Below are 24,276 nucleotides of genomic sequence, written 5' to 3' on the forward strand. Positions count from 1 at the left end.
TATTTCCAAACTGATTTTAACCAGTTCTATAGTAAGGTAACATTCCAATAGACAATATGCAAAGCTTTTTTTTCAGTTTACAGCAGTATTTATTACACAAAATTTAAGTAAAGCTTAACATGCCGATCTTGCCCCGGTCTCCCCTAAGTAATAATTACAAAACAAAGTGATATGACAAATTAATGATCACAATGACTAGTTTAGTGTCAATGTCCTTCATAACTTTCTTTTTATACTCCAACCATTTATTGTCATTTACATATTTATTGTACACGTAAATCTAACTGCAAATCTGTTGCCATAACAAAAATCTCAATCACGGTATCCCAAGTTTCAAAGTGAATATCTTACTCGTGTGTATCTCTACAACATGAGAACAGACACTTTGAAAGAAACTGACATTATCCAAAATGAATGAAATAATAATTTGTCCTCAATAGACCATGATTTTCTTGAATTCCAGTCAGAATCTTGCTGCAGAACGGATTTCATTCTGCAGATATCGAATGGTTGATTGATTGGAATGTTACAGTACATATACTGTACCAATTTCATATTTTATGCTGTTGGAACGTACTGTACAAAACATAAGTTCTTTGAGAGAGTAATTTGAAATTATTGGGATTACTTAAAATCGCCAAGCTATCACCAGGGATAAACTGAAATAGATTTCGTTCTATCTCCCAGTAATCTGAAAGCGGTTTTAAGTTACTGAGGGGTAGAGTGAAAACCCTACTCCCCAGTAACTTAAAACCGCTTTCAGATATATGGTGCCGTATAGGATACACTCCACAAACACCATAATAATGCTAATAATAATAATAAGACAATAAAGCAAAGCACATAGATCAGAAAATATATAAAATTTATCACGTTTTTCTTTTGAAATCAAGTAGCTTACTCAAAGCAATGACGTAACGATAAAATTATACTGTATATAGGCCTATATTAGTATGTGTGTATATATATGTACACACATACTAATATATATAACAATTCGTATATCGTATATATATCAAGTCTTTTTTGATCAAGTACTGTATATCAAGTTATTTTCCCAATTTATACTGGTTTCTTTGAATGCAATACATTAGCATTATAATCAAAACGCGCTATTTTATTGAGTAAGACAAAAGAATAAATTGTTATGTATATTGAATTGAATTGAAACTAATTTTCAATAGATTTTATAACGCTTTGAAAAAAGAAAGGAACTTTATCGGTTTAATGAAATTTACTAATGCAATCAATATTCCTGATATTGCATTAATTAGAAATTTCGTACATAAAATAATGCTTCTTTGTATTATAAAAAATTATTAACTCACATTTCTAACTATACATGTTTATAGTAATTTGTTTTTAATTTTCCTTTTTTATATACTAGTATTTCTTGATAATAAACATCAAGAAACGAAAATATACAAGAAAAAATTCTAGGAAGATTTGACTCTAGGAGGGGCCTCAAAGATAATTATTTAAAGCCTAATAATCTGCCGGATTATAGATCTATATTAAGGCTAATTTAATTATATAATTAGGTCCTGTGGCAGATTGGATAAAATCACAGAACACTGATTCGCGGGTTTGTGCCTAATCAAGGACTTGCCTCGTAGAGTTTTCCGAGCTTTCTTCACGTGCTTAATACCGAGTAGGCATCCAACTTTGGCAGATCGCCAATCTGTTACGTTACCTTATTTCATCAAGCCAGTCTAATTTTAAAGTGTGGTTTATTTTAATTAGTTTAATTTTTCCGTGTGCTTTTTACTTTCCTGGCTGTTATATATAACAGAGGAAAAGTATGGCAATCGGTCAAAAAATGACCCCCAATATTTTTACATTTTTGAACTCGGGACTTTGAAATGTCGAGAAATACAAAAAACTCGGGTATTTTCTGTATATATGAATGTAGATGTGGATGGGGGGCACGATTTTGTTCACTCTGTTTGAAGCTTAACAACTCCTGTGCTTTTAGTCGAAATTTTCTGAAATTTTGCCGGGAGGTTTGTTTATTATGGAAGTTGATTCCATTAAATTTTAATGATTAAAGATCGAGGAGTGGGAAGATAAAGGGGTCGTGTGTATCTCCAGTAGGGTCAGACTTAATGGCGATTTTACCTCGTTATTAACATTACAATTTTTTTTTATAAAACCCATTCCTATCCTCAAAATTAAGCTTTTTGCCATTTTATAATAATAATATAAAAAGTTTTTAATAATAAAATATGATAACAGAGACGCCATTAAATGTTGCAGGAAATGTTAAGCAAATCGTTGCTAGCTTTTATAAAATTAATATCTCTGTAAATTAAAATAAAAGAAGAAAATTATATAAGAAAGTTTATGTAATCACTTTAATTAAAAATCGTTTAAACATTCGTAGAAATAAAAGTTAACAATCTAATTTTTGAGTAAACGATTTTGGATAATGAACGTCTCAAATAAGATAATGAAGTTACTACAGATATTTAGTTATATTTCATTTTTCATGGTGAATAACAGAATTTCCATAAATTTAAGTTGTAAGCTTGTAATTGATGTTTTAAAAGTTTTCATAAATAGATCCTATTCAAACTTATGGAAATATTTAACATTTTACATTACAGTTCCTCATATTCTGCCAAAACAGAACGATAAATCTTCGTATTTTTTGTAGAATTTGAGTTAATATCATTAAAAAATATATTTTTTTTATTTTGAATTATTAGAGTAATAAATCAGATGATTTGGTGAATGTGTGTCTTCCTTAAATAAAACTATGATATAAGTTTTATTAAATACTAACAAATATTCTCGAGTTTTTAATTATTACATTACTTAATTTTAAAAAGTACATTATAATGCTATTTTTTCAAACCGAATTAATACGTTCAAAAGTTTGTTTGTAATGTTGAATTCTTCATATTGTAGAGATGGACTGTATGACCATTGTACAATCGATTAATCAGTTGTGACGGTTGTAATGATGATATCTATAATAGGAGAGCATATTGCAATTTAATAAAAATGTTTTGTATCATTGAATATGCAGTAAATGTTACTAGACATTGCAATGTAATTCGTGTAAAATGATCATTTAAAACAAGAGCAATGTTTTAATTTTGTTTGAAAATATATATGAATTGACTGTGGTGTTTGAATTATTAAAGACTTTGAATTATCAGATTGTACTAAGTAAATAGTTAATTGAGTAAAGTAATTAATTAAGTAAATAGTTATTAAATATTTGAATTTTTTACGATCGAACAGAAAAAAANACAGCACTGGCGAAAATTTAAATTTGCCGACTGAAATTCTTTCGGATGATTGACGTTTCGGATGATTGACTTTCGGAAAATCGACGCTCTACTGTAAAAGTAAAAAATACTTAGAATTCGCCCAGAAAATAAAGCACCTGTGTACTCATTGTACTAATAGTTCTTTCTTGCAGAAGCGTTATACCACGTACTGCACATTACACAAAAGTATTAGGGCTTCACAGCAGAACTTACTTCACGGTCCAGAAGTCTGCCATACTAAACACATGTCACGTAATCAAGAAATTATTAACCACAGAAACATGATAGAACAGCGCGTAAACAAAACTTTTGTTTTCTGTAGTTATGGCTTGACCCACCAAATATCGATAAAAAGATTTCAAATTGCTCTCTATTTAAGTTATCTCCCGGAGCTCTAAATCGATTTTCGATAGGTAACAGAATTCAAATAACCCTCAGGGTTAGTCTAAACTATCCACTGTTTAACTTAATATAGGGGAGACCGGGCCAACTTCGGCATGCGGACGTAACTGGGATATAGGCGGATAGGTATGCGCGTAATTGTTAAGATGCGTTAAATGGGGGTGTGTTTACAAAAAGTTACGTAATATTAGGATCTTTAAATTGACTGGTATTGTTCTCAGATTTGGCTTAAACTGTAGGGGGTTGATTAAGTTTATGCGTTAAGAAATTTTGGGAGTGAATACATACAATAGCGTGCAATGTAGCATTATGCATAGGGGTGGTTGGTGGTTGAAGAATTGCGTAATTTATGGGCTATTCCATATTTCTGTGTTATATAATCATACCTATTGATGAAAAATTGCACTATATTGCAGCAATTTTGCAATGTAGTGTAGGTTGACTACTGTGCATTGCTCTACATGAAATTTTGAGAGAGAACTATTTTTATACATATAAAGTATGATATGTAGTGTACCAATCGCTGGTAAACTTCACAATCTTGTGATAGTTATGAGAACGCTATATATTAATTTTAGTACCGTGAGTTGTCATGTTTTGGTCCAGTTTGAAGTGATTTTTCTTAAAGAATTCGCAAGTTTTCTTTAATAGTTACACCATGACGTCATTTCTCACGTCATTGTAGATACAATAGATACACAGTTTGCCCGTAATGAGAATTTGATAAATTGATTATTGTCGTTATTATTTATTCAGGCCTACCTAATATATATATTTCTCTGTTATAAAGTAACAGAGAAATATATATAATATTAATATACCTTAAAACAAAAAAAAAGGTCATTTAGNGAAAGCTTTTTTTTTCAGTTTACAGCAGTATTTATTACACAAAATTTAAGTAAAGCTTAACATGCCGATCTTGCCCCGATCTCCCCTAATTATTATTCTTATTATAGTTTTAAAAGTTTGATTTTTAAATTATTTCTGTTTTTATTGACAGATTTATTGAAGTTTTTGTCTTTTTTATATAGTTTCGGAATGCAGCACGATGGTTCTGGCAACGACTGTCTTGTTAAAATCAACGAACCTGGTTATATCATGTCGACTCAATTATCTCGATTAGTTTATCCAGTTAAATGGTCTCGATGCAGTCGACAATATATTACGGATTTTTTCGAGTGAGCTACCATCTTTTGATACTTTTAAAAAACTTAAAACCAGAAAATGTTTGTTATATTTTCTTACATTGAAGTTCAGGTCAAGGAGATTGTCTTCAAAATGTTCCCCCAATGAACGACTATGCTTATACGGATCTTCTACCAGGTCAAAGATACAATGCCGATCAACAATGTCGAAGTCAATTTGGCCCACATTCTTCCGTGTGTCAGGATATTCAAAGGGTGAGGGTGAAAAACAATTATATTAATTCTTCAGTCAGTTAACTCAATAAAATGATAATTGAACATATTCTAAAGTAGGAAGTGTGCGGTACTTTATGGTGTTCTAAACACAAAGGCAGATGTGTTAGTAACAATACACCGTTATTGGACGGAACGGTCTGCAATTCAACCACGGTTCCCAATGGTGTAAGTAAATATTGAAATTTTATCTTTGAAAAATTATTGATTTTATCACAGTTTTCAAATTTTTATAGTGGTGTTATGGAGGTGAGTGTGTAGATTATGGAACGATACCATCTAAAGTCGATGGCGGATGGGGACAGTGGTCCGAATGGGGAGTTTGCTCTCGTAAATGTGGCGGAGGAATTGAAACTAGTGAACGACAATGCGATAAACCGAGGTAGGTGTCAACACAATCACAGACAGACAGATTATTAAAAGTCATCAAGAAAGAGTAGAGAGAACAATTTTAAACTCTGAATGTAAGATTAATTGTAATATTAAATAATATAGACCTATATTTTTACATATAAATACAATTGTAAATAACTTATGTTTTATTCGTTTAAATTATTATTTTTAGCGAAGTTATTTTCTTAAGTTAAGCAGAAATATTTTATACACAGGTTTTTCTCTCACTTATGCATTCATGAATTATATTGTTCACGAAAGTAAAAAATTCGTTATCAAACATCAACAAATTACTTCGAAGAATTTTGGATAAAACTAATTTACTGGTTTATATAGAAAATATTTATATATATTAGCTTTCTTATAAGTACACAAGTATCAAAATATTGAGGCTGAATAAGAGAATATTTCTAATTATTATAAGATATAATTGCTCATTTATTTAACGTTCTTTTGAGATAAATATATCGTCAAGGATTAATAGAATACAATTTATTTTGATTACAAACATTTATAACAGTAAATATATTTTTAATAATGTTTTTCTTTGATCAGATAATGAGATGGTGGACTACAGATTGTGTGAAGTGTTTGTTTAATTACAGCAAACTATAGTTAATTGAATTAATCTCTCTAACATTCTTGCTGCAATTGAATATTAAAGTATTCTATTGGGAATCTTTTGGTCCTCTAAAGTAGTCTTAATTAAAGGAGTGTTTTAAAGTGGCTCGAGGTATTTTCTATTAAGGCCATTTGATAATCCCTTACGGTCTCGTTAAAATTACTCTTTGATAATCTATCATGCGATGAGATTCTCGTTCCCTCTTTGAAATTTATATTTTCTGAAAAATCAGTGATACCCTAAGAAAAAAAGAATTGAAATTCAGAGGAAAAACACATCAAAGTACGGGTCAAGGCTGAATACAAAAACTGGTACTAAACGAACTCTCAATATCACTCGATCTAAGAGTAATAAATAAATAAATTATTTTAAGCTTGTATTACATAGATATAAGTAATTTAAAATTGACTTTATTCAGTCATTTTCTAATTAATAGATGAGTTACGTGCAAATAATTGATTAAATAATTGAAAATTATTTAAAGCAATTTATGAATAAGTGTTAAAAAAAACTTTGTTTTTGAACAATTATGTTTTTCTACTTTTTGTAAAATTAAAACGTTTCATTTTTCATTAAGATAAAACTGAATATTTGCTTAAACTATTAATTAATTTTATAATTAAAAAAGCCAGCATTTAGNCATCGGAATTAAATATGGGAATTGCAATGTGCTTTGAGGTTCATCACAAAAACCTACTTATCTCAGTTTACAATAAATATTTATCTTCTTTTACGTTTTCAAAATTTCCTGTCACATAGCCTGTTTACGAAATACTGTACTATTTCGTTAAATGAAAGTAGGTTAGTGGAGAATTTACGTCAAAAAACTTAAAATTAGTATCTAATTTTAACTTTTTGAGGTTTTTAAGATAATTTCTTTTACTTTTAATGACGTTTTTCTTTCTTTCTGGCTTGTTGATGTGTACGTTTAACCAATATAAAATTTTAAAACAAATATATACATATAGATAATCGCATTCTGAGGAAAACTTGAAGGATATTTATACCCTATTATATTATTATTACCTCAAAAAGTGCTACATAAATTGGAAGTAATGCGGTTTATAAGTAAATATATGTAGGTCATCTCCTGAAGAAATTCCCTACTTTATATATTCCAGATTCATACTGAACTTTTTCTTATTAGATACAAAAAATATATTGTGTCTGATCGGTTTATTGCGATGATTTAATTGATTTAATATGAAATGTAATATTTAGTTGTGGAATATCATAAGACAAGTGGAATGAAAGTAGAAAATTAAATAAACATAAATGAATAATAATGAAAAATAGCGGGTCTTTCATATTTGTCTAAAAGCTTGATTGAACTGATGCTATAATTATATGGCAAGCTATTACATTATTCCTTTTATGTATTTAGGGAATGAGGTTGTTTATAATTTATGCTTATTAGCCAACTTGTTTCTTTTAACATCAAAACATATTTCTTTGCACTATATAAAAAATGATTCCAGTAAATTGACTTTTTTCTCTGTGTTAATAATGATTGATTGTTCAAATGTTCCTCGTGATATTGATTTCTGCACATTTAAAAAAATGAATTTAATTAATGTTTAATTTGATGTAGAGTATAATTAAATCCAGATCTTTCTAGAATGAAGACAAATCAATACAGATTTCCTCTTATTTCAATGAAAGTTTTTGATATTACCTCTGATTAAGTAGAATATTTTTAGTGTCAGGGAGCGTGAGAAATGAAAGTTACACAAATCTCACTTTTGATCATGTTAAGATAAACATCCCTTTTTGAAACATACTGAAAATAAATTCATGTTATAGAAAACAGTACTCTTATGAATGCTACTAAAGTTATGGCAAATATTGTATGAAACAGAATACGTTTTCAGTCAACAACTTAAGTTTTTTAAAGAACAAAAGCTTTATTCGAACAACTTAGTTTATTCGAACAGTGGCGCATTTAGAAGTATTGCGCCCCAAACTAATAGTGCCACTTTTATTACAATTAAATTATATATATATATATAAATGAGGATGTTTCCTTATTTGTTCGCTATGCATACCTAAGCTGTTCGACCAATTGCTACGAAACTAGGCATTTACATCAACATACTTCTAACTTGAATAATGTCATAAATATCACCCCAAAATATCGATTGGATTTCTATATATCAATTAATTTCTGTCCACATTCGATTTCACTGGCTTTTCACTTAACGCTATCTACAGTATTGGCAAAAAAATTAACAAAATAACAAACTAAATAAAATTCTTACAAAAAAAGATATAATTTAGGAAATATCATATTCACTTAATTACTGAGACAATGATATAGCGAGAAATAAGCGCGCCATTACGCCATTATTACGACAGGTCGTACATAGCACTTGCCAGCGTGGAGTGTAGTAGTGTTACTACACTCTATTACACTGTACTGTACATCGTACTTTTCCTGTTATCAATAGTCGTGCCACTTATGTATGACTCAATTTCTAACAGGAAAAGCATGGTGTACAGAGACATGACACTATTAATTTGAGTGGAGAGCATATATCTTACATTAAAAACATTAAAATATGATTAAAAATTGTAGCCTGGCATTGTGACGATGTTAAATAAATAATTGCTTGTTTTGTTAAAGAACTATTACAAGTAAATTAGTTTTCTAATATATAATTATAGATTAATCATCGACACAAGGAAATATTTGGATTGATAATTAAATTATACGTTTAAATAGATATGACTGGATAGTCAAAAGATTATGACAAATTTATCTCTGGTGTTATCACAAGAGTGCTGTAATAAAATTTCTTGTGACTTTATAATAAATCTGAGAGCTTTCTTGATATATGTAACTAAAAGTTGAATTCCTTTTCACTTGACAAACCCTTGAGCCAAAAAGTCCGTTTTCTTTAAGTATCAGTTTCGTGTTTAATAATATAATCACGTATCGTTCTTCTTACTTTTATATAAAATGTATCATATCCTTTAAAAGTTTCCTTTTTCTTTATCTCAAAATAGTGAGGCACGTTCTAAGGTTAAACACGTTCCTGCTCTATCAGAAGATTTTTTTTAACCTTCTGATAAACGCGGAATATATAAAACACCATTAATAAATCAGGAATATGTGATACATTTTACATGGGAGCCATTTTACAAGAATGATCCGTGACCGCATTAATGAATATACAACTGATATTTTTTTAATAGATTTTATTAGCAGAAAATATTCTTATATTCGCTTGTTATTTGTTTATTAGTTAAAATTAAAAAAATAAATAATAAAAATAAATTAACTAAAACAAATTTATATTATTTTAATAGCGTTATAATTTAATGGGAAAAAAATTAACTGAACTATTTAGATTTATTTTCTTGTATATGACACTTAAAAAGTAGTTTTATAATTAAAATTTGTATAATTTGTATGCAAATGATTCAACATATTTATCGAATGCGAGAAGAACTTGGAATTATTTTCAAGTAAAATCGTTTCTTGTTTATTAATACGCTTATTATAATTTTAATATTATTGTATATAGTTGTATGCGTACATGCATAAATTAATGCTTGAAAGCATTAAAGTAAAATTCTTTCGTATAAATTACTTATATACAGTACTTACATTACTATTCAAATTAGCACAGCATAATTTAAAAAAAATTTATTTAATTGTCATTTGCAATGTAAAAAAATGTGTCTGCTCATAGCCTTAATGAGCTGTTATTTCGCGTTTAGACAATTAATCAATCTGCTTCCTATATTCAATCTGTAAACACTTAAATCAGAACTCAACAATTCATTTTAATATTTATTTATAAAATTCGAAATTTACTATAAACCTAGTTTAAAATGATATGTACAACATGCTTTTATTTTATTTCATATTCTCAATGAATAAAAAGAATGGAAGACATTATATAGCCGAATTTTGGACCTTTAATCAATGACGTCACAGTAGTAACTGTTCTAGGAATTTCGTTTCGAGCACAAATACAGAGTATCTTTTCGAGAACTGTTGCAGCATTGCAACGAATATAATTTAAGTTTATATTAACGAATATAATAAAGTTTAGAGAATTAAAATATTGTTTATTACATGGATCAAACAGTATCAGAATAACGAAAATAATTATACTTGAATTTATACATTATAATTATTATAGATAGGATAATCCATTATTCGATGTTATATGCTCTTTAGAAACCAACCCCTTTTATATCAGATTAGAGATAATTTGTATTATTCACAGTTATATTAAATAAAGTCTATAAATATATAAACTTTAAGGGTTTTAAAATCTATTGTTTTTTAAAACTTATTCCAAATCTATCAGTATGGATTGAGAGAGAGAGAGTGATAAAAAAGAATTGTCATAGAAAATAAAATGTAAATTTAACGAGCAATTATTTATTATGACATTGTCACAATGCCGGACTGCAATTTTTAATCATATATTTTAAATGACAGTAATTTAATTTAAAATAATATATATATTATTTTAAATTTTATATATTTTATATTAAATAGCCTATATTTTATTATATTTTAAATTAATTTAATTTAAAATATATGTTTTCCACCTCAAATTAGTAGTCTTGTGCCTATACATCATATTTTTCCTTTAACAATAGAGTCGTGCCGGTCATCTATCTAACACCTTTTAGGGGAAAATTTTTGAATTGAAATAACGTGCTTTACACTGAAAGTTCATATATATCTAGTTAATCCGGTCCTCCTGCTCCTACGGTTTTCATGTCGGAATTGTATAGAATCCTTTACATAACATACATATTTTGATTTTTATATATAGAGATAAGACCTACAACCTACACCTCAATGCAAACTTTTTTATATACATAGATTTGTGTTTATTGACGACTGCAATTAAAATAGGTGTATATATGTTGTATGGGTATATATGTGGGTGTAAATTACGGGGTGTATATATGTTAATAATTATTACAAGAATTTCTCAAAGAAATGTTTGTTTATTAGGCCTAGTCATGGTGGCAGATTCTGTGTTGGAAAAAGGAAGAGGTATCGATCGTGCAATGTAAAAGTAAGTGAAATGTGTTTACGATTTTTTAAATGCTGTAATGTAAATCTTGTGTTTTATTAAGATTTGTATTACTTAAGAATACAGTAGAGTCTTACTTATCCGGCCTCTCAATTAACCGGCATATCTCATTAAACAATCTTTCTCTTATTAATGTTTATCATTTTTTAAAATACATATAGTAAACTTGTAACATTAACTTTAATAAAAAATTTAGTTTGCAATTACAGTACAAGTGTAACGTCGCTTAACGAGCACAATTCGTTTCAGAACTCGTAATGCGAAACACTCGTTAATTGAAACAATTTTTCCTATATAAATTAATGTAAAATATGATAATGCGTTTCATGCCGAAAAAATACTCAAATATTTTATGTATAAAGTTTATTCAAAGAAAATAATACACTATACTGTACATTGTTAAGGAGCGTGAATCATCTTCATCTTTTCTTCTAGCGCAGAATGAACCAGCCTAGAATGCGAATTCGATTTGCAGAAAACATAAAAAAATCACAGATAATATGTCTGATAAACATGCCAAACTATATGCCAAATGCTTAGGCTTTGTAAAGGCTATAATTAAATATTAGAAATGAATTAATTTGACAAGAGGTAGGCAGTTACGCTTCCATCTCGTATTAAATTTAATGACCAATTCCAAATTAAATTTTAGAAATGTCTGAATTAAAAATTAATTATTTATAACTATTAAATTTAATACGAGATGGAAGCATTACTGCCTACCTCTAGTCAAATTAATTAATTTCTAATATTTAATTATAGCTTTTACATATCCCAAGAATTTGGCATATCGTTTGGTGTGTATAACGGGCTATGGTTGTTGATGTTTATATGTAATATGTCTGAACACAAGTTTGGAAAATGTACGATCACAAGCGACACTAAAAGATGCTAGCGGAACGAGTACACAGACTGATGTAATATGAGCACACTCCGGAACTTCTCCTCTCCTCGTCACTCGTTATGCGAAACATCGCTCGTTAAACGAGTCATTTTTTACAATTGGTTTTGCTTATTAAGCGAGGTTTTACTTTATATGGTTTTCGTTTTAATGTTTCTTATATTATAGTATTTTATTACTACAAAGGTTATCTTANTTTTTCAATCAATGCATCTTTTTTTTTCCTTCAGTTCTGATTATTGGGTTGAATACTATATATGCAATATATAAATACCAATATTTAAAAAAAAAATATATGTTTTCCACCTCAAATTAGTAGTCTTGTGCCTATACATCATATTTTTCCTTTAACAATAGAGTCGTGCCGGTCATCTATCTAACACCTTTTAGGGGAAAATTTTTGAATTGAAATAACGTGCTTTACACTGAAAGTTCATATATATCTAGTTAATCCGGTCCTCCTGCTCCTACGGTTTTCATGTCGGAATTGTATAGAATCCTTTACATAACATACATATTTTGATTTTTATATATAGAGATAAGACCTACAACCTACACCTCAATGCAAACTTTTTTATATACATAGATTTGTGTTTATTGACGACTGCAATTAAAATAGGTGTATATATGTTGTATGGGTATATATGTGGGTGTAAATTACGGGGTGTATATATGTTAATAATTATTACAAGAATTTCTCAAAGAAATGTTTGTTTATTAGGCCTAGTCATGGTGGCAGATTCTGTGTTGGAAAAAGGAAGAGGTATCGATCGTGCAATGTAAAAGTAAGTGAAATGTGTTTACGATTTTTTAAATGCTGTAATGTAAATCTTGTGTTTTATTAAGATTTGTATTACTTAAGAATACAGTAGAGTCTTACTTATCCGGCCTCTCAATTAACCGGCATATCTCATTAAACAATCTTTCTCTTATTAATGTTTATCATTTTTTAAAATACATATAGTAAACTTGTAACATTAACTTTAATAAAAAATTTAGTTTGCAATTACAGTACAAGTGTAACGTCGCTTAACGAGCACAATTCGTTTCAGAACTCGTAATGCGAAACACTCATTAATTGAAACAATTTTTCCTATATAAATTAATGTAAAATATGATAATGCGTTTCATGCCGAAAAAATACTCAAATATTTTATGTATAAAGTTTATTCAAAGAAAATAATACACTATACTGTACATTGTTAAGGAGCGTGAATCATCTTCATCTTTTCTTCTAGCGCAGAATGAACCAGCCTAGAATGCGAATTCGATTTGCAGAAAACATAAAAAAATCACAGATAATATGTCTGATAAACATGCCAAACTATATGCCAAATGCTTAGGCTTTGTAAAGGCTATAATTAAATATTAGAAATGAATTAATTTGACAAGAGGTAGGCAGTTACGCTTCCATCTCGTATTAAATTTAATGACCAATTCCAAATTAAATTTTAGAAATGTCTGAATTAAAAATTAATTATTTATAACTATTAAATTTAATACGAGATGGAAGCATTACTGCCTACCTCTAGTCAAATTAATTAATTTCTAATATTTAATTATAGCTTTTACATATCCCAAGAATTTGGCATATCGTTTGGTGTGTATAACGGGCTATGGTTGTTGATGTTTATATGTAATATGTCTGAACACAAGTTTGGAAAATGTATGATCACAAGCGACACTAAAAGATGCTAGCGGAACGAGTACACAGACTGATGTAATATGAGCACACTCCGGAACTTCTCCTCTCCTCGTCACTCGTTATGCGAAACATCGCTCGTTAAACGAGTCATTTTTTACAATTGGTTTTGCTTATTAAGCGAGGTTTTACTTTATATGGTTTTCGTTTTAATGTTTCTTATATTATAGTATTTTATTACTACAAAGGTTATCTTACATAAGGGTTTATCACACCTAGTGACATTTTTAAAATTCTTTATTTATTTTCTGTACACAGTTTAAAGAATTTTTAAAATATGTTAGATTGGTCAGTTGGTGTGATAAACCCTTACGTAAGATAAATAACCTTTCTAAATATAGATCAAATACTATAATATAATATAAGAGTTAGAAGTACGAAATAATATAATAACCTTAATGTCCTTATTTTTGCCCGGGTAACGCCGGGCTTACCTGCTAGTATAGTACTTCAATATATTCTATTAATTATTAATATATTCATTCTTACAGAAACGATTTTTGGATGCTCATTTTAAACATCAATGCGATTTCTGATTCTCACGTGCTCTCAATCAAGATATGAAATATACATATACCGTATATACACACAGTTAGGATAAATGTAGTATAAATTAATCGAATTACTTGTAAATCAAAAGACATTGTTTAACAAAATCTTTTTAACAATAAGACAACAAAACAGACTGGAAGAGTTCATTTTCGAATCTCGTAAATTTCGATGTGATTAAATGTCTAATTAAAAAACTGAATGTTTTATTATAAAATAACAGAAAAATTACACTTTAAAAATTTACTACATCGCAGTATCGAGACATTCGTAAAACTTATGTTTTATCCAATGTGACTTTTATCATATACTGTAATGAATATAATAAAAATGTACAGAATTAAAGTGATAAATTAAATAAAATAATTATTTTCATGACAAAAATCCATATAAAATGCAATCTTATGAGAATAATTTACTAATTATTGTCTCTGATAATTAGAAATATAAATAAAATAAATATTTCACCAAAAGAAAATCAAGAAAATAATTATTTTTCTTATATAGGAAATTTAGATTTTCTAACGATTTAGTATTAATTGATGATTAATGTATTTATCCAATGTATATTTTTTCAACATCTCGTTCGAAAGCACAAATTACTGATGTCTAATATTAAAGTTTTAAAATCATTTATGAAACATAAAACAAAAATACATCAAATTTCAATAAATTTTCTTACTTAAGGCTAAATTAAACATTAGCACTATAAGCATGTTCGTTTGGTTGAGACGCTTTTATTTTAATCTGACGTCACTTTTTAAACTTGTCATTCCTTCAGTTTTTACAAAGAACATCAAATTGACGTTAAAGTGTAGACTTTCTGGACGAAACGAACAGAATTTAAAGTCTTAATTTTGATGATCTTGACCATAAAAACATAAAATGAACATATCTTGACCATATTATCTTATTCCATTTCATATAAATACAGTATATCATGGCGAGAAAAATGAATTTAGTTATTTTAACTTATTTATCCTTTAATTATATTCATTGATCAATCCTTAAATATCCTACTATATGCACTAACTTTTTCAATCAATGCATCTTTTTTTTTTTCCTTCAGTTCTGATTATTGGGTTGAATACTATATATGCAATATATAAATACCAATATTTAAAAAAAAATTCATATATCATCAAAAATATTTTTAATTTACAAGATGCATATCCATTTTTAAATTGAAATTTTTTTATATTCAGATTTTAAAGATTTTATTGTAAAAAAATTCATTAAAATCAAATACTGTTAAACCTCGATATAGCGCCCTCATAAACAGCTTCATCTTCTAATGAATGCTCGTGTACAATTCTTCCTCATAAATATTAAAGGAAACCCTTCAGTACTTATGAATTAGCAAACGTACGACTTTGCACTGCAAACGACATCGTTATTAACAAATTAACAATTGACTTCGAATTGTCAAACGCATTGAGAACCTCTGTTTAGCGCCACACAATTAATTTTAGAGGCGAAATAATGGCAATAAATGGAAGTTTGACTGTACTGTACAGTATAAACTTTTAGTTAATTCTAATATTAAGTATAATTTATATTTTTCATAAATTAGGGATGCCCTAGCAATTCAGAAGATTTTCGAGCCATGCAGTGTAGGAAGTTCAATAATATTAAGTTCAGAGGAAAATACTACCAATGGATACCATTTACAGCAGGTTAGTCGATTTATAGATAAGATTTATAGTATAAAAAATTAAATATCTTTTTTTCTTTTTTACTCTTTCTAGATCAAGTGAATTCGTGTTCTCTATACTGTCAAGCAGTGGGATATAATTTTTACGTAGAACAAGCGGTGAAAGTCATCGACGGAACAAGATGTAACCAAGATAGCTTAGACGTGTGCATTAATGGAAGATGCATGGCGAGTACAGTATTAGGCTAGTACAAACTCTTAAAACTATTGTCCCGTAGGAATGGGATTTTGATAGTTTATATTTTATTTTAACAAAGCCTGTTGGCTGCGATGGGATACTTAATTCTAAAGTAACGGAAGACAGGTGCAGAAAGTGCGGTGGCGACGGCAGCACTTGCAGGACTCGAAGAGGATTGCTGGAGAGCAGTTTGGATAATAAAGTTAACTGTGAGTAATTGTCACTTTTGCGCATGTGTCGCCACCTGGTTTTCAATTTTGTTATTAATGTCATATATTTTTATATAATATTGTTCGAAACCACAAATTACTGATGTCTAATATTAAAGTTTTAAAATCATTTATGAAACATAAAACAAAAATACATCAAATTTCAATAAATTTTCTTACTTAAGGCTAAATTAAACATTAGCACTATAAGCATGTTCGTTTGGTTGAGACGCTTTTATTTTAATCTGACGTCACTTTTTAAACTTGTCATTCCTTCAGTTTTTACAAAGAACATCAAATTGACGTTAAAGTGTAGACTTTCTGGACGAAACGAACAGAATTTAAAGTCTTAATTTTGATGATCTTGACCATAAAAACATAAAATGAACATATCTTGACCATATTATCTTATTCCATTTCATATAAATACAGTATATCATGGCGAGAAAAATGAATTTAGTTATTTTAACTTATTTATCCTTTAATTATATTCATTGATCAATCCTTAAATATCCTACTATATGCACTAACTTTTTCAATCAATGCATCTTTTTTTTTCCTTCAGTTCTGATTATTGGGTTGAATACTATATATGCAATATATAAATACCAATATTTAAAAAAAATTCATATATCATCAAAAATATTTTTAATTTACAAGATGCATATCCATTTTTAAATTGAAATTTTNTACTAAGGTACATCGGAATTAAATATGGGAATTGCAATGTGCTTTGAGGTTCATCACAAAAACCTACTTATCTCAGTTTACAATAAATATTTATCTTCTTTTACGTTTTCAAAATTTCCTGTCACATAGCCTGTTTACGAAATACTGTACTATTTCGTTAAATGAAAGTAGGTTAGTGGAGAATTTACGTCAAAAAACTTAAAATTAGTATCTAATTTTAACTTTTTGAGGTTTTTAAGATAATTTCTTTTACTTTTAATGACGTTTTTCTTTCTTTCTGGCTTGTTGATGTGTACGTTTAACCAATATAAAATTTTAAAACAAATATATACATATAGATAATCGCATTCTGAGGAAAACTTGAAGGATATTTATACCCTATTATATTATTATTACCTCAAAAAGTGCTACATAAATTGGAAGTAATGCGGTTTATAAGTAAATATATGTAGGTCATCTCCTGAAGAAATTCCCTACTTTATATATTCCAGATTCATACTGAACTTTTTCTTATTAGATACAAAAAATATATTGTGTCTGATCGGTTTATTGCGATGATTTAATTGATTTAATATGAAATGTAATTAGTTTGAAATTCTTTCGTACATCGCATTTCAAAAATTTTAAAATAATAATAAATTTTTAAATTCAAAGAATAGTTTGAAGAAATTTTATACGAAAATTAGTCGTCCGAATTAAATTATTTCTGAACAATATTGACTTTTTCGACATTCCGATTTCTGGGATATTCTGTTAATTTACTAAATTAACAGCATTACAACAGCAAATAAAACTTTATATTAAATTTATTTTTCTGTCAAAGTTTACATTTCATTTAATTTTAACTCGAACGTTATAATTTATTTCGAATTATTTCTTTTCGATTTTCTTCTTTCAACCACTCTATATTGTTCACTTTTGAATTGAAATCGGTAATAAACAATGATAATCTATGGAATTTTACATTTTAATAATAACAACAACAACGTTTTATTTTTCAACTTCCAAGGTATTAATTATATGTTCTGAGAATTTACATCATCTAATTATAAACGAAATTCTTTCATTTTCTGTTCGAAACAAAATAATCTTGATATAGATTTATGTATAACCTACGTTATATAATCCTACTGTGTTTTAGTTATTACAGAGTTTGCTCACGACGTATTTTACATTATAATTGCAACGTTCTTATGTGGACGTGCCTAACGATGAAGATGCATTGATGTCAATAAAGGATCAAATATGATTGGTTTCGCAATTTTTATAAAATAAACTTCTAGCGTGAAACTTTTCTTATGCTTATACTGGTACAGTACATTATGCACAAAGTTATAACGGACGTCTTTATTTCGTAAAATACGTCGTGCGCAAACTCTATATTGATAGCATGAATTAAAAAAAATCTAATCCACTTACACTGAATTTTAATGCCAATAATTTTTAAAAAAAAGGACACGCCTTCGTCGTAACCTAGGACATTTTTAAAATTAGAACTAACGTTTTCAGCCTAATTTTACATCTTCCTTAATTTCGGTCATAAAGAAAATTATCCTCGTGATTAAACCCGAAGATGGTCCATAAATTGCTAGTATAAAAATTTTTATGTTTAATTTTATTTAGTGTTCTTTTCTAGATTCATAAATAAATTAAAGCTTTTACAAATTAGTGACTGGAAAGTTGATTTAATGAATGTAACTTCTAATTAATTTAAAACTTGTAATTATATCAGTACGATAGTGAGACTTTTATACATTTATCTAACAATTATCTATGTTTCTTTTCTTATAATTCAATTTGTAAAGTGGTGTTTTACCCCTCCCCCTACTTAATGTTGTGAGTGGTGGTGGGTCAGCGGTTATGCTCGTCGAGCGGAGGAAACGGGATTTTTCCTGCATCTCGGAGAAAATTAAGGAGCTGATAGTAGTTCCTATCCATATAAATTAAATATAAATCATTTTATAATTTCAATTAATAGAAGAAATGCTTTTATATATTTAAAGTAAAATTACAGAAAGTATATTTTAATGACAAAATTTTATGAATTTAAATAACAAGCCAAGAAATAATCCAATTAAATTACTTTTGACCAGATTAATTATATTCATAATTATAATTCACTTTTAATTACTATTTTGTTTTTAATTTTAATTGAAAATTAATTAAATTCAGAAAGTTAGAATTAAATTTAATACTTTTTTTACACAAAAATTTAAGATTTGTTCATATCTTCAACATTTTCTCTCTTTAAAAATTAAAATAAAATTAAATAAATTAAAAGTAAAATTAGTAAATTAAATTTAAGTTTTAAATATTTTAATAGAAGATAAATTATTCTTGAAATGATTACTAAGATATTTAATTTACAGCATTGAAAACATCTGATGGGAATTTTCCCATCAATGGAAAGTGGACCATAAGTTGGCCAGCTGTTTATAATGTAGCAGGCACAAGATTCCATTATCAACGCGTTGATAGTCATCTAGAATCACTTCAAGCCATTGGACCAATATCCGAAGAAGTAACGATAATGGTATTAACAACAGCATTTACTTTAATTATAATTAATCTTTTATAAATTTACATTTAATTTCATTTTTTAGTTATTACTTCAAGAACCAAATAAAGGGATTAGATACGAATTCAACGAACCCGTAGACTCAATAAAATCAGTTCCAAATTATACATTTAAATGGGTATATTTACCCTGGTCAGACTGCTCAAAATCTTGCGGAAAAGGTTCATTTTAATTATAAGTTTGATTTGTAATAAAATTAAAATTATTATTGCAGTAATTAGATTATAAAATTATAATAATAAAAGCGATTAATTATAAATTTAATTTAATATTTCAAATATTTATTATAACAATTTTTATGAAAAAAATTTATTATTTTTTTGGTTAGGTATCACGAGATCTGAAATTGTTTGCGTTAGGAAAGACGATCAAAGTCGTGTCAGTGATATTTATTGTGTTAGACTACGTAAACCAGCTGTAAAAACAAGACTGTGTAATTTAAAACCGTGTCCACCTAGGTAAATTAATTTATAAAAACACATAAATTAGATTTTAAAAAAATAAATATTACTACAGTAACCCCTCGTTATATCGCGTATGTAGGGAAACAAACCAAATGCGCGATATAACCGATGTATCTATTCATTTTTGGCTATAGCGCTTTTATATTTGGAAGACAAACAACACGATGTAACGAGGGGCTACATTTTCTTTACTATGTAATTTTTTTTCTGTATTCTCAATATATACTATGTAAATGATAAGGAGTCAAAGTTAAAATGTGCAAAATTACATTCATCCTATGCCACTGTGAATATAACCACTAGTGTTGTCTGTAGAGTGTAAACGCTTAGATATTGTATATACAGGTGCATAAATGTATCTGTCACATTAAAATCTTTTTACTGTACTTATTTGATATTTTCCCCTCATTTATTTATTTACAGAGATAAGGGAGTTTGAGCCTGTTTGTCCCTCCCTCTTGGTTACGCTAATGAATATTATTAAAAATATTTAACATTAAAGACATCGATCATATTATTGAATTGTTCTGCATATTTTAAATTATTATTATTAATTAATAAATAAACTATATCTAATAAAATAATGTAAATGAAAATTTCGTCTGTGATGCAGATGGAGTGTTGGAACTTGGGGAAAATGTTCGCGAAGTTGTGGAGGAGGATATAAAACTAGAGCTGTAGTTTGTGTTCAGAAAGTTGATCATCTAGAAGAGAAATACGTCGATGAAGTGTTGTGTCTAAATAAAAGACCTATAGATAGAACAAGATGCAACGAAAAGCCTTGTCCAACTCGATGGCACACTGGAAAATGGTCTAAGGTAAATTTCAATATATGCATTTAATAAACTTATTAATAATCCAAAATTAAATATTTACATGTATTGTATAGTGCGTAGGGAAATGTGGAACAGGATATAGAAACAGAACGGTGAGTTGCGTGATTACAGATGGTATGAGAAAAGTTCCTTCATCATTATGTATAGCAAAGTACAAACCACCAGAAATAGAACATTGTAACAATGAAATGTGTCCAAAGGCTCATTGGGTAACCGGAAGATGGACAAATGTAAGTTCAATTTTAGATTTTCAATTCAGGATTTATAACCCGTTAGATGACAAATATCTATAATCTAAAATATTTTTTATCTTAAAAATTATGTAAATAAACAGTTAAACAATTCATTTAAAAATTTTTTTCACATAGAAAAATAATTTGTTTCTTGGCTGCTGCTTCTAAGTGACTTAAAAAAAGCATACGATTACTATTACTTTCGTATGGATATAAGAAATAATATGAACAATATGAACTTGTAAGGGTTTTTCTTTCATTTAAAATTTTGCTTAATGTGTGATTTTCTAAGATTAATCAAAAGTAAAAACTAAAAAAATTCCATTTTGTGTAATTAAACAGAAAAATTGAATTTTTGTAAGTAATTTTAACGAAAAATATCATTTTGATATCAAAATTAGTTATTTTTTTTGAATGGGCTACTGATTTTTAATATAGTTTCTCACACTCTTGAGTTCAATGGCAGTGTATTAAAAATTTCATATCAGTAAATTTTAAATGAAAGAAAAAGAAACTTACAAAATGTTTAGAAAGAATTTACTATATAATAGATTAAATTTCTACATGTTCAATAAATAAAATTTCTATAAATATCTGCAACTGTTAAACTTCACATTTTTAATTTATAATTTCTAAAACTAATAATTATATTTACAATTAATAATTACATTTACTAAATTCTTTCGTGCCTAAAAACACATAAAAAATTATCATGATGAATCAAAACAAATTAACATAATATTCAAGAGATAATGAATTTTAATTTATTACATTTCTTGTAAATTTAAATAATAAATTTTTAATGCTTTTTTACACTTTATAAAAAATATAGTGTAATACAAATTGTGGAAAAGGCCAACAAAGAAGAGAAGTTCAATGCAAATCGTGGAAAGGAGAGAATAGTAATTTATGTTTGACACAGCTTACACCAGTTTCTATTCGTGAATGCTATGTATCTTGTACAAAGTTCAACGAAGGTATAATTTTATTTTATTTACAATCTTAAAAATTGTCTGAATAGTTGAATATTAAATAATTAGTGTTTCAAATATTTCAGCAATAGTTTTTCGATTCTAGTTTCTGATTCACCTATTTCTCTTATATGAATATAAATATGATTTGAATTAATATTTTATTAGAAAGAGCCTTAAACAATTTTCCAAAAGCAGTACATCAGACAACATAATAATTTACTTCCTTTTTTAAATGAATTAATGATTATTTTGCTTTTGTAAAAAAAAAAGAATGTTAGAGGTCTTTTTAGAGAGAAGGAAGAGCAAGAGCTTTAGTTCTTAGTAAAATATTAAAGAAACAGCAATTGATTTGAAGCGGGTATTTTGAATTTTATATTTCTTACAATTAAAACATGCTTCATTGCATATTTATGAATTATAAATTATAAATATTTTGGAAACTAAATCATTTAAATTAATTTTTACGATTTAACGGAGTTTGATTGTATATATACTGAAGTTAGTAAAAAAATCTATTCACAGGTTTTTAATTGTTCAGAGGGCTATTTTAGACTATCCATGTATTTTCCGTTGGATTTTCCGGTTTTCCAAGCACACCCATGCACTAATTAGTCTATTGATAATCGGAAGTTCGGTGTATTTAAACAAAATAGACGTCCAGATTCTTCTTTGTAATCTGTACTTTCTTTAAATTAATGTATTAAAATATAATAGGCCTATAATTGCCAGATTATATTAGGCTATTTTACTATTACTATTATTAATTAAATGCTAAGTAATCTGGCACTTGAGCGTTACGTGTTATTTAATCGCTAAATATAATATAGTATAATGAATTAATTTTTATATTAAAAACGTATTTAGTACATTTAAATATTTTTAAAACTTACTTTCAGTATGTACAGATGTCAACAAAGCTGGATATTGCAGTTTGGTTTTAAAATTCAAATTTTGCTCAAGAGCTTACTTCAGAAAAATGTGCTGTAAAACTTGCACAAAATAAGTCCAATTAGTGTTTTCGTCATTAAATATTTATTCTTTGAAGTGAAGGAAGATGACGTTTGAGAGATTACGGATAGGACTATGTGTTTAAGCCTAGAGACACTGAGTACGAACTGCTTTGCACTGCCAACTGTACATTATAAGAGAATAAAATCTTTTAAATTAAAATTTTTGTTTTGATTCCTTTAAATAATATATCATTTTAAAGAAGATAGGATGATAAATAAGTATATTAAACAACAAAAATTATTACAGTAGGTAAGGTTCAACAAATAAGTGAATACAAAACAAATAATGAAACTGTAGAAAGAATATAATTTTTGTTATTTGTAGTTTGTTAGTATTTTCTATAAACGTTCTTTAATAAGTTTAATTAATTTCCAAACAATTTCCTTGGCGCAAATAATTATGTTTGCTACTTAATAACATTAATGTTACCGTACAAGTAGGCTTATTTGGGAAATTTTTTCTTGGAAATCTTCACATATCATTTCCAAAAGTATAATTATTTGCTTCGGATTAAACGCCATACTCGACATGGCCACGTTTCCCGTACAGTCGATGATAGACGGTTACTCCACCCTCCACCCATATTTGTTCAAAACACTTTCGGGATCGTCACAAATTTAAAATTAGTAACGCTTTTTTTTAGTTAATTTTTTAGTTAAACATGTCACGTTATAATTTTCAAAACTGGAGTAAGGAAACTTTTAGTACACCTTGTATTTGCACAGTTAAAGCAATGGACTGTACCTTCTGATCACTTTAATGCTTAGATCCATCTATCCTTAGAAAGATGAAAGGGTTGTGTAAATATCATATGTATTCAGATAATCTTCTAACGACCTATTCGAATATCCAATATAGCCTGTATCTGTATTATGAGCAATAATGATAAATATACAAATTAAAGGTTGGCGCGTGGATTGTATTGCGCTGGATCAGAGATAAACTTTCGATCTACGCAAATACTGAGAGATTTACGTGTGAAAACTCGTAAAATAGTGAATAAACGCTAGGGATTGCAAACACTATTTTTGTTTTGGAAGTTCTCCTTATGATAGTTC

General features: G+C 27.9%; 2 protein-coding genes across 2 annotated transcripts in view; both read left to right on the forward strand.

The window, feature by feature from the left end:
• The window catches only part of LOC111623285 (A disintegrin and metalloproteinase with thrombospondin motifs 6-like), a 52,693-nt gene extending 36,196 nt beyond the window's left edge, over positions 1-16,497 (forward strand). Inside the window, exons 11-18 of the mRNA XM_023365805.1 lie at positions 4,712-4,858; positions 4,933-5,080; positions 5,159-5,266; positions 5,335-5,480; positions 11,098-11,161; positions 15,905-16,007; positions 16,080-16,213; positions 16,303-16,497. Of these exons, the coding sequence (XP_023221573.1) occupies positions 4,712-4,858; positions 4,933-5,080; positions 5,159-5,266; positions 5,335-5,480; positions 11,098-11,161; positions 15,905-16,007; positions 16,080-16,213; positions 16,303-16,440 (988 nt within the window). The 3' untranslated portion in view covers positions 16,441-16,497. The remainder of the gene's footprint in view (positions 1-4,711; positions 4,859-4,932; positions 5,081-5,158; positions 5,267-5,334; positions 5,481-11,097; positions 11,162-15,904; positions 16,008-16,079; positions 16,214-16,302) is intronic.
• A 786-nt stretch (positions 16,498-17,283) lies between these two features.
• On the forward strand, positions 17,284-23,377 carry LOC111623286 (A disintegrin and metalloproteinase with thrombospondin motifs 6-like). Its single transcript, XM_023365807.1, has 8 exons — positions 17,284-17,293; positions 19,492-19,655; positions 19,726-19,861; positions 20,029-20,158; positions 20,778-20,982; positions 21,054-21,230; positions 22,066-22,210; positions 23,104-23,377. Exons 1-8 carry the CDS (start codon positions 17,284-17,286, stop codon positions 23,208-23,210), a joined length of 1,074 nt encoding a protein of 357 aa, XP_023221575.1. The 3' UTR covers positions 23,211-23,377.
• Positions 23,378-24,276: the final 899 nt, after the last annotated feature.

This window comes from Centruroides sculpturatus, unplaced genomic scaffold, assembly GCF_000671375.1.
Source record: "Centruroides sculpturatus isolate CEXI.00-Female unplaced genomic scaffold, Cexi_2.0 scaffold123, whole genome shotgun sequence".
Classification (NCBI taxonomy): Eukaryota; Metazoa; Arthropoda; class Arachnida; order Scorpiones; family Buthidae; genus Centruroides; species Centruroides sculpturatus.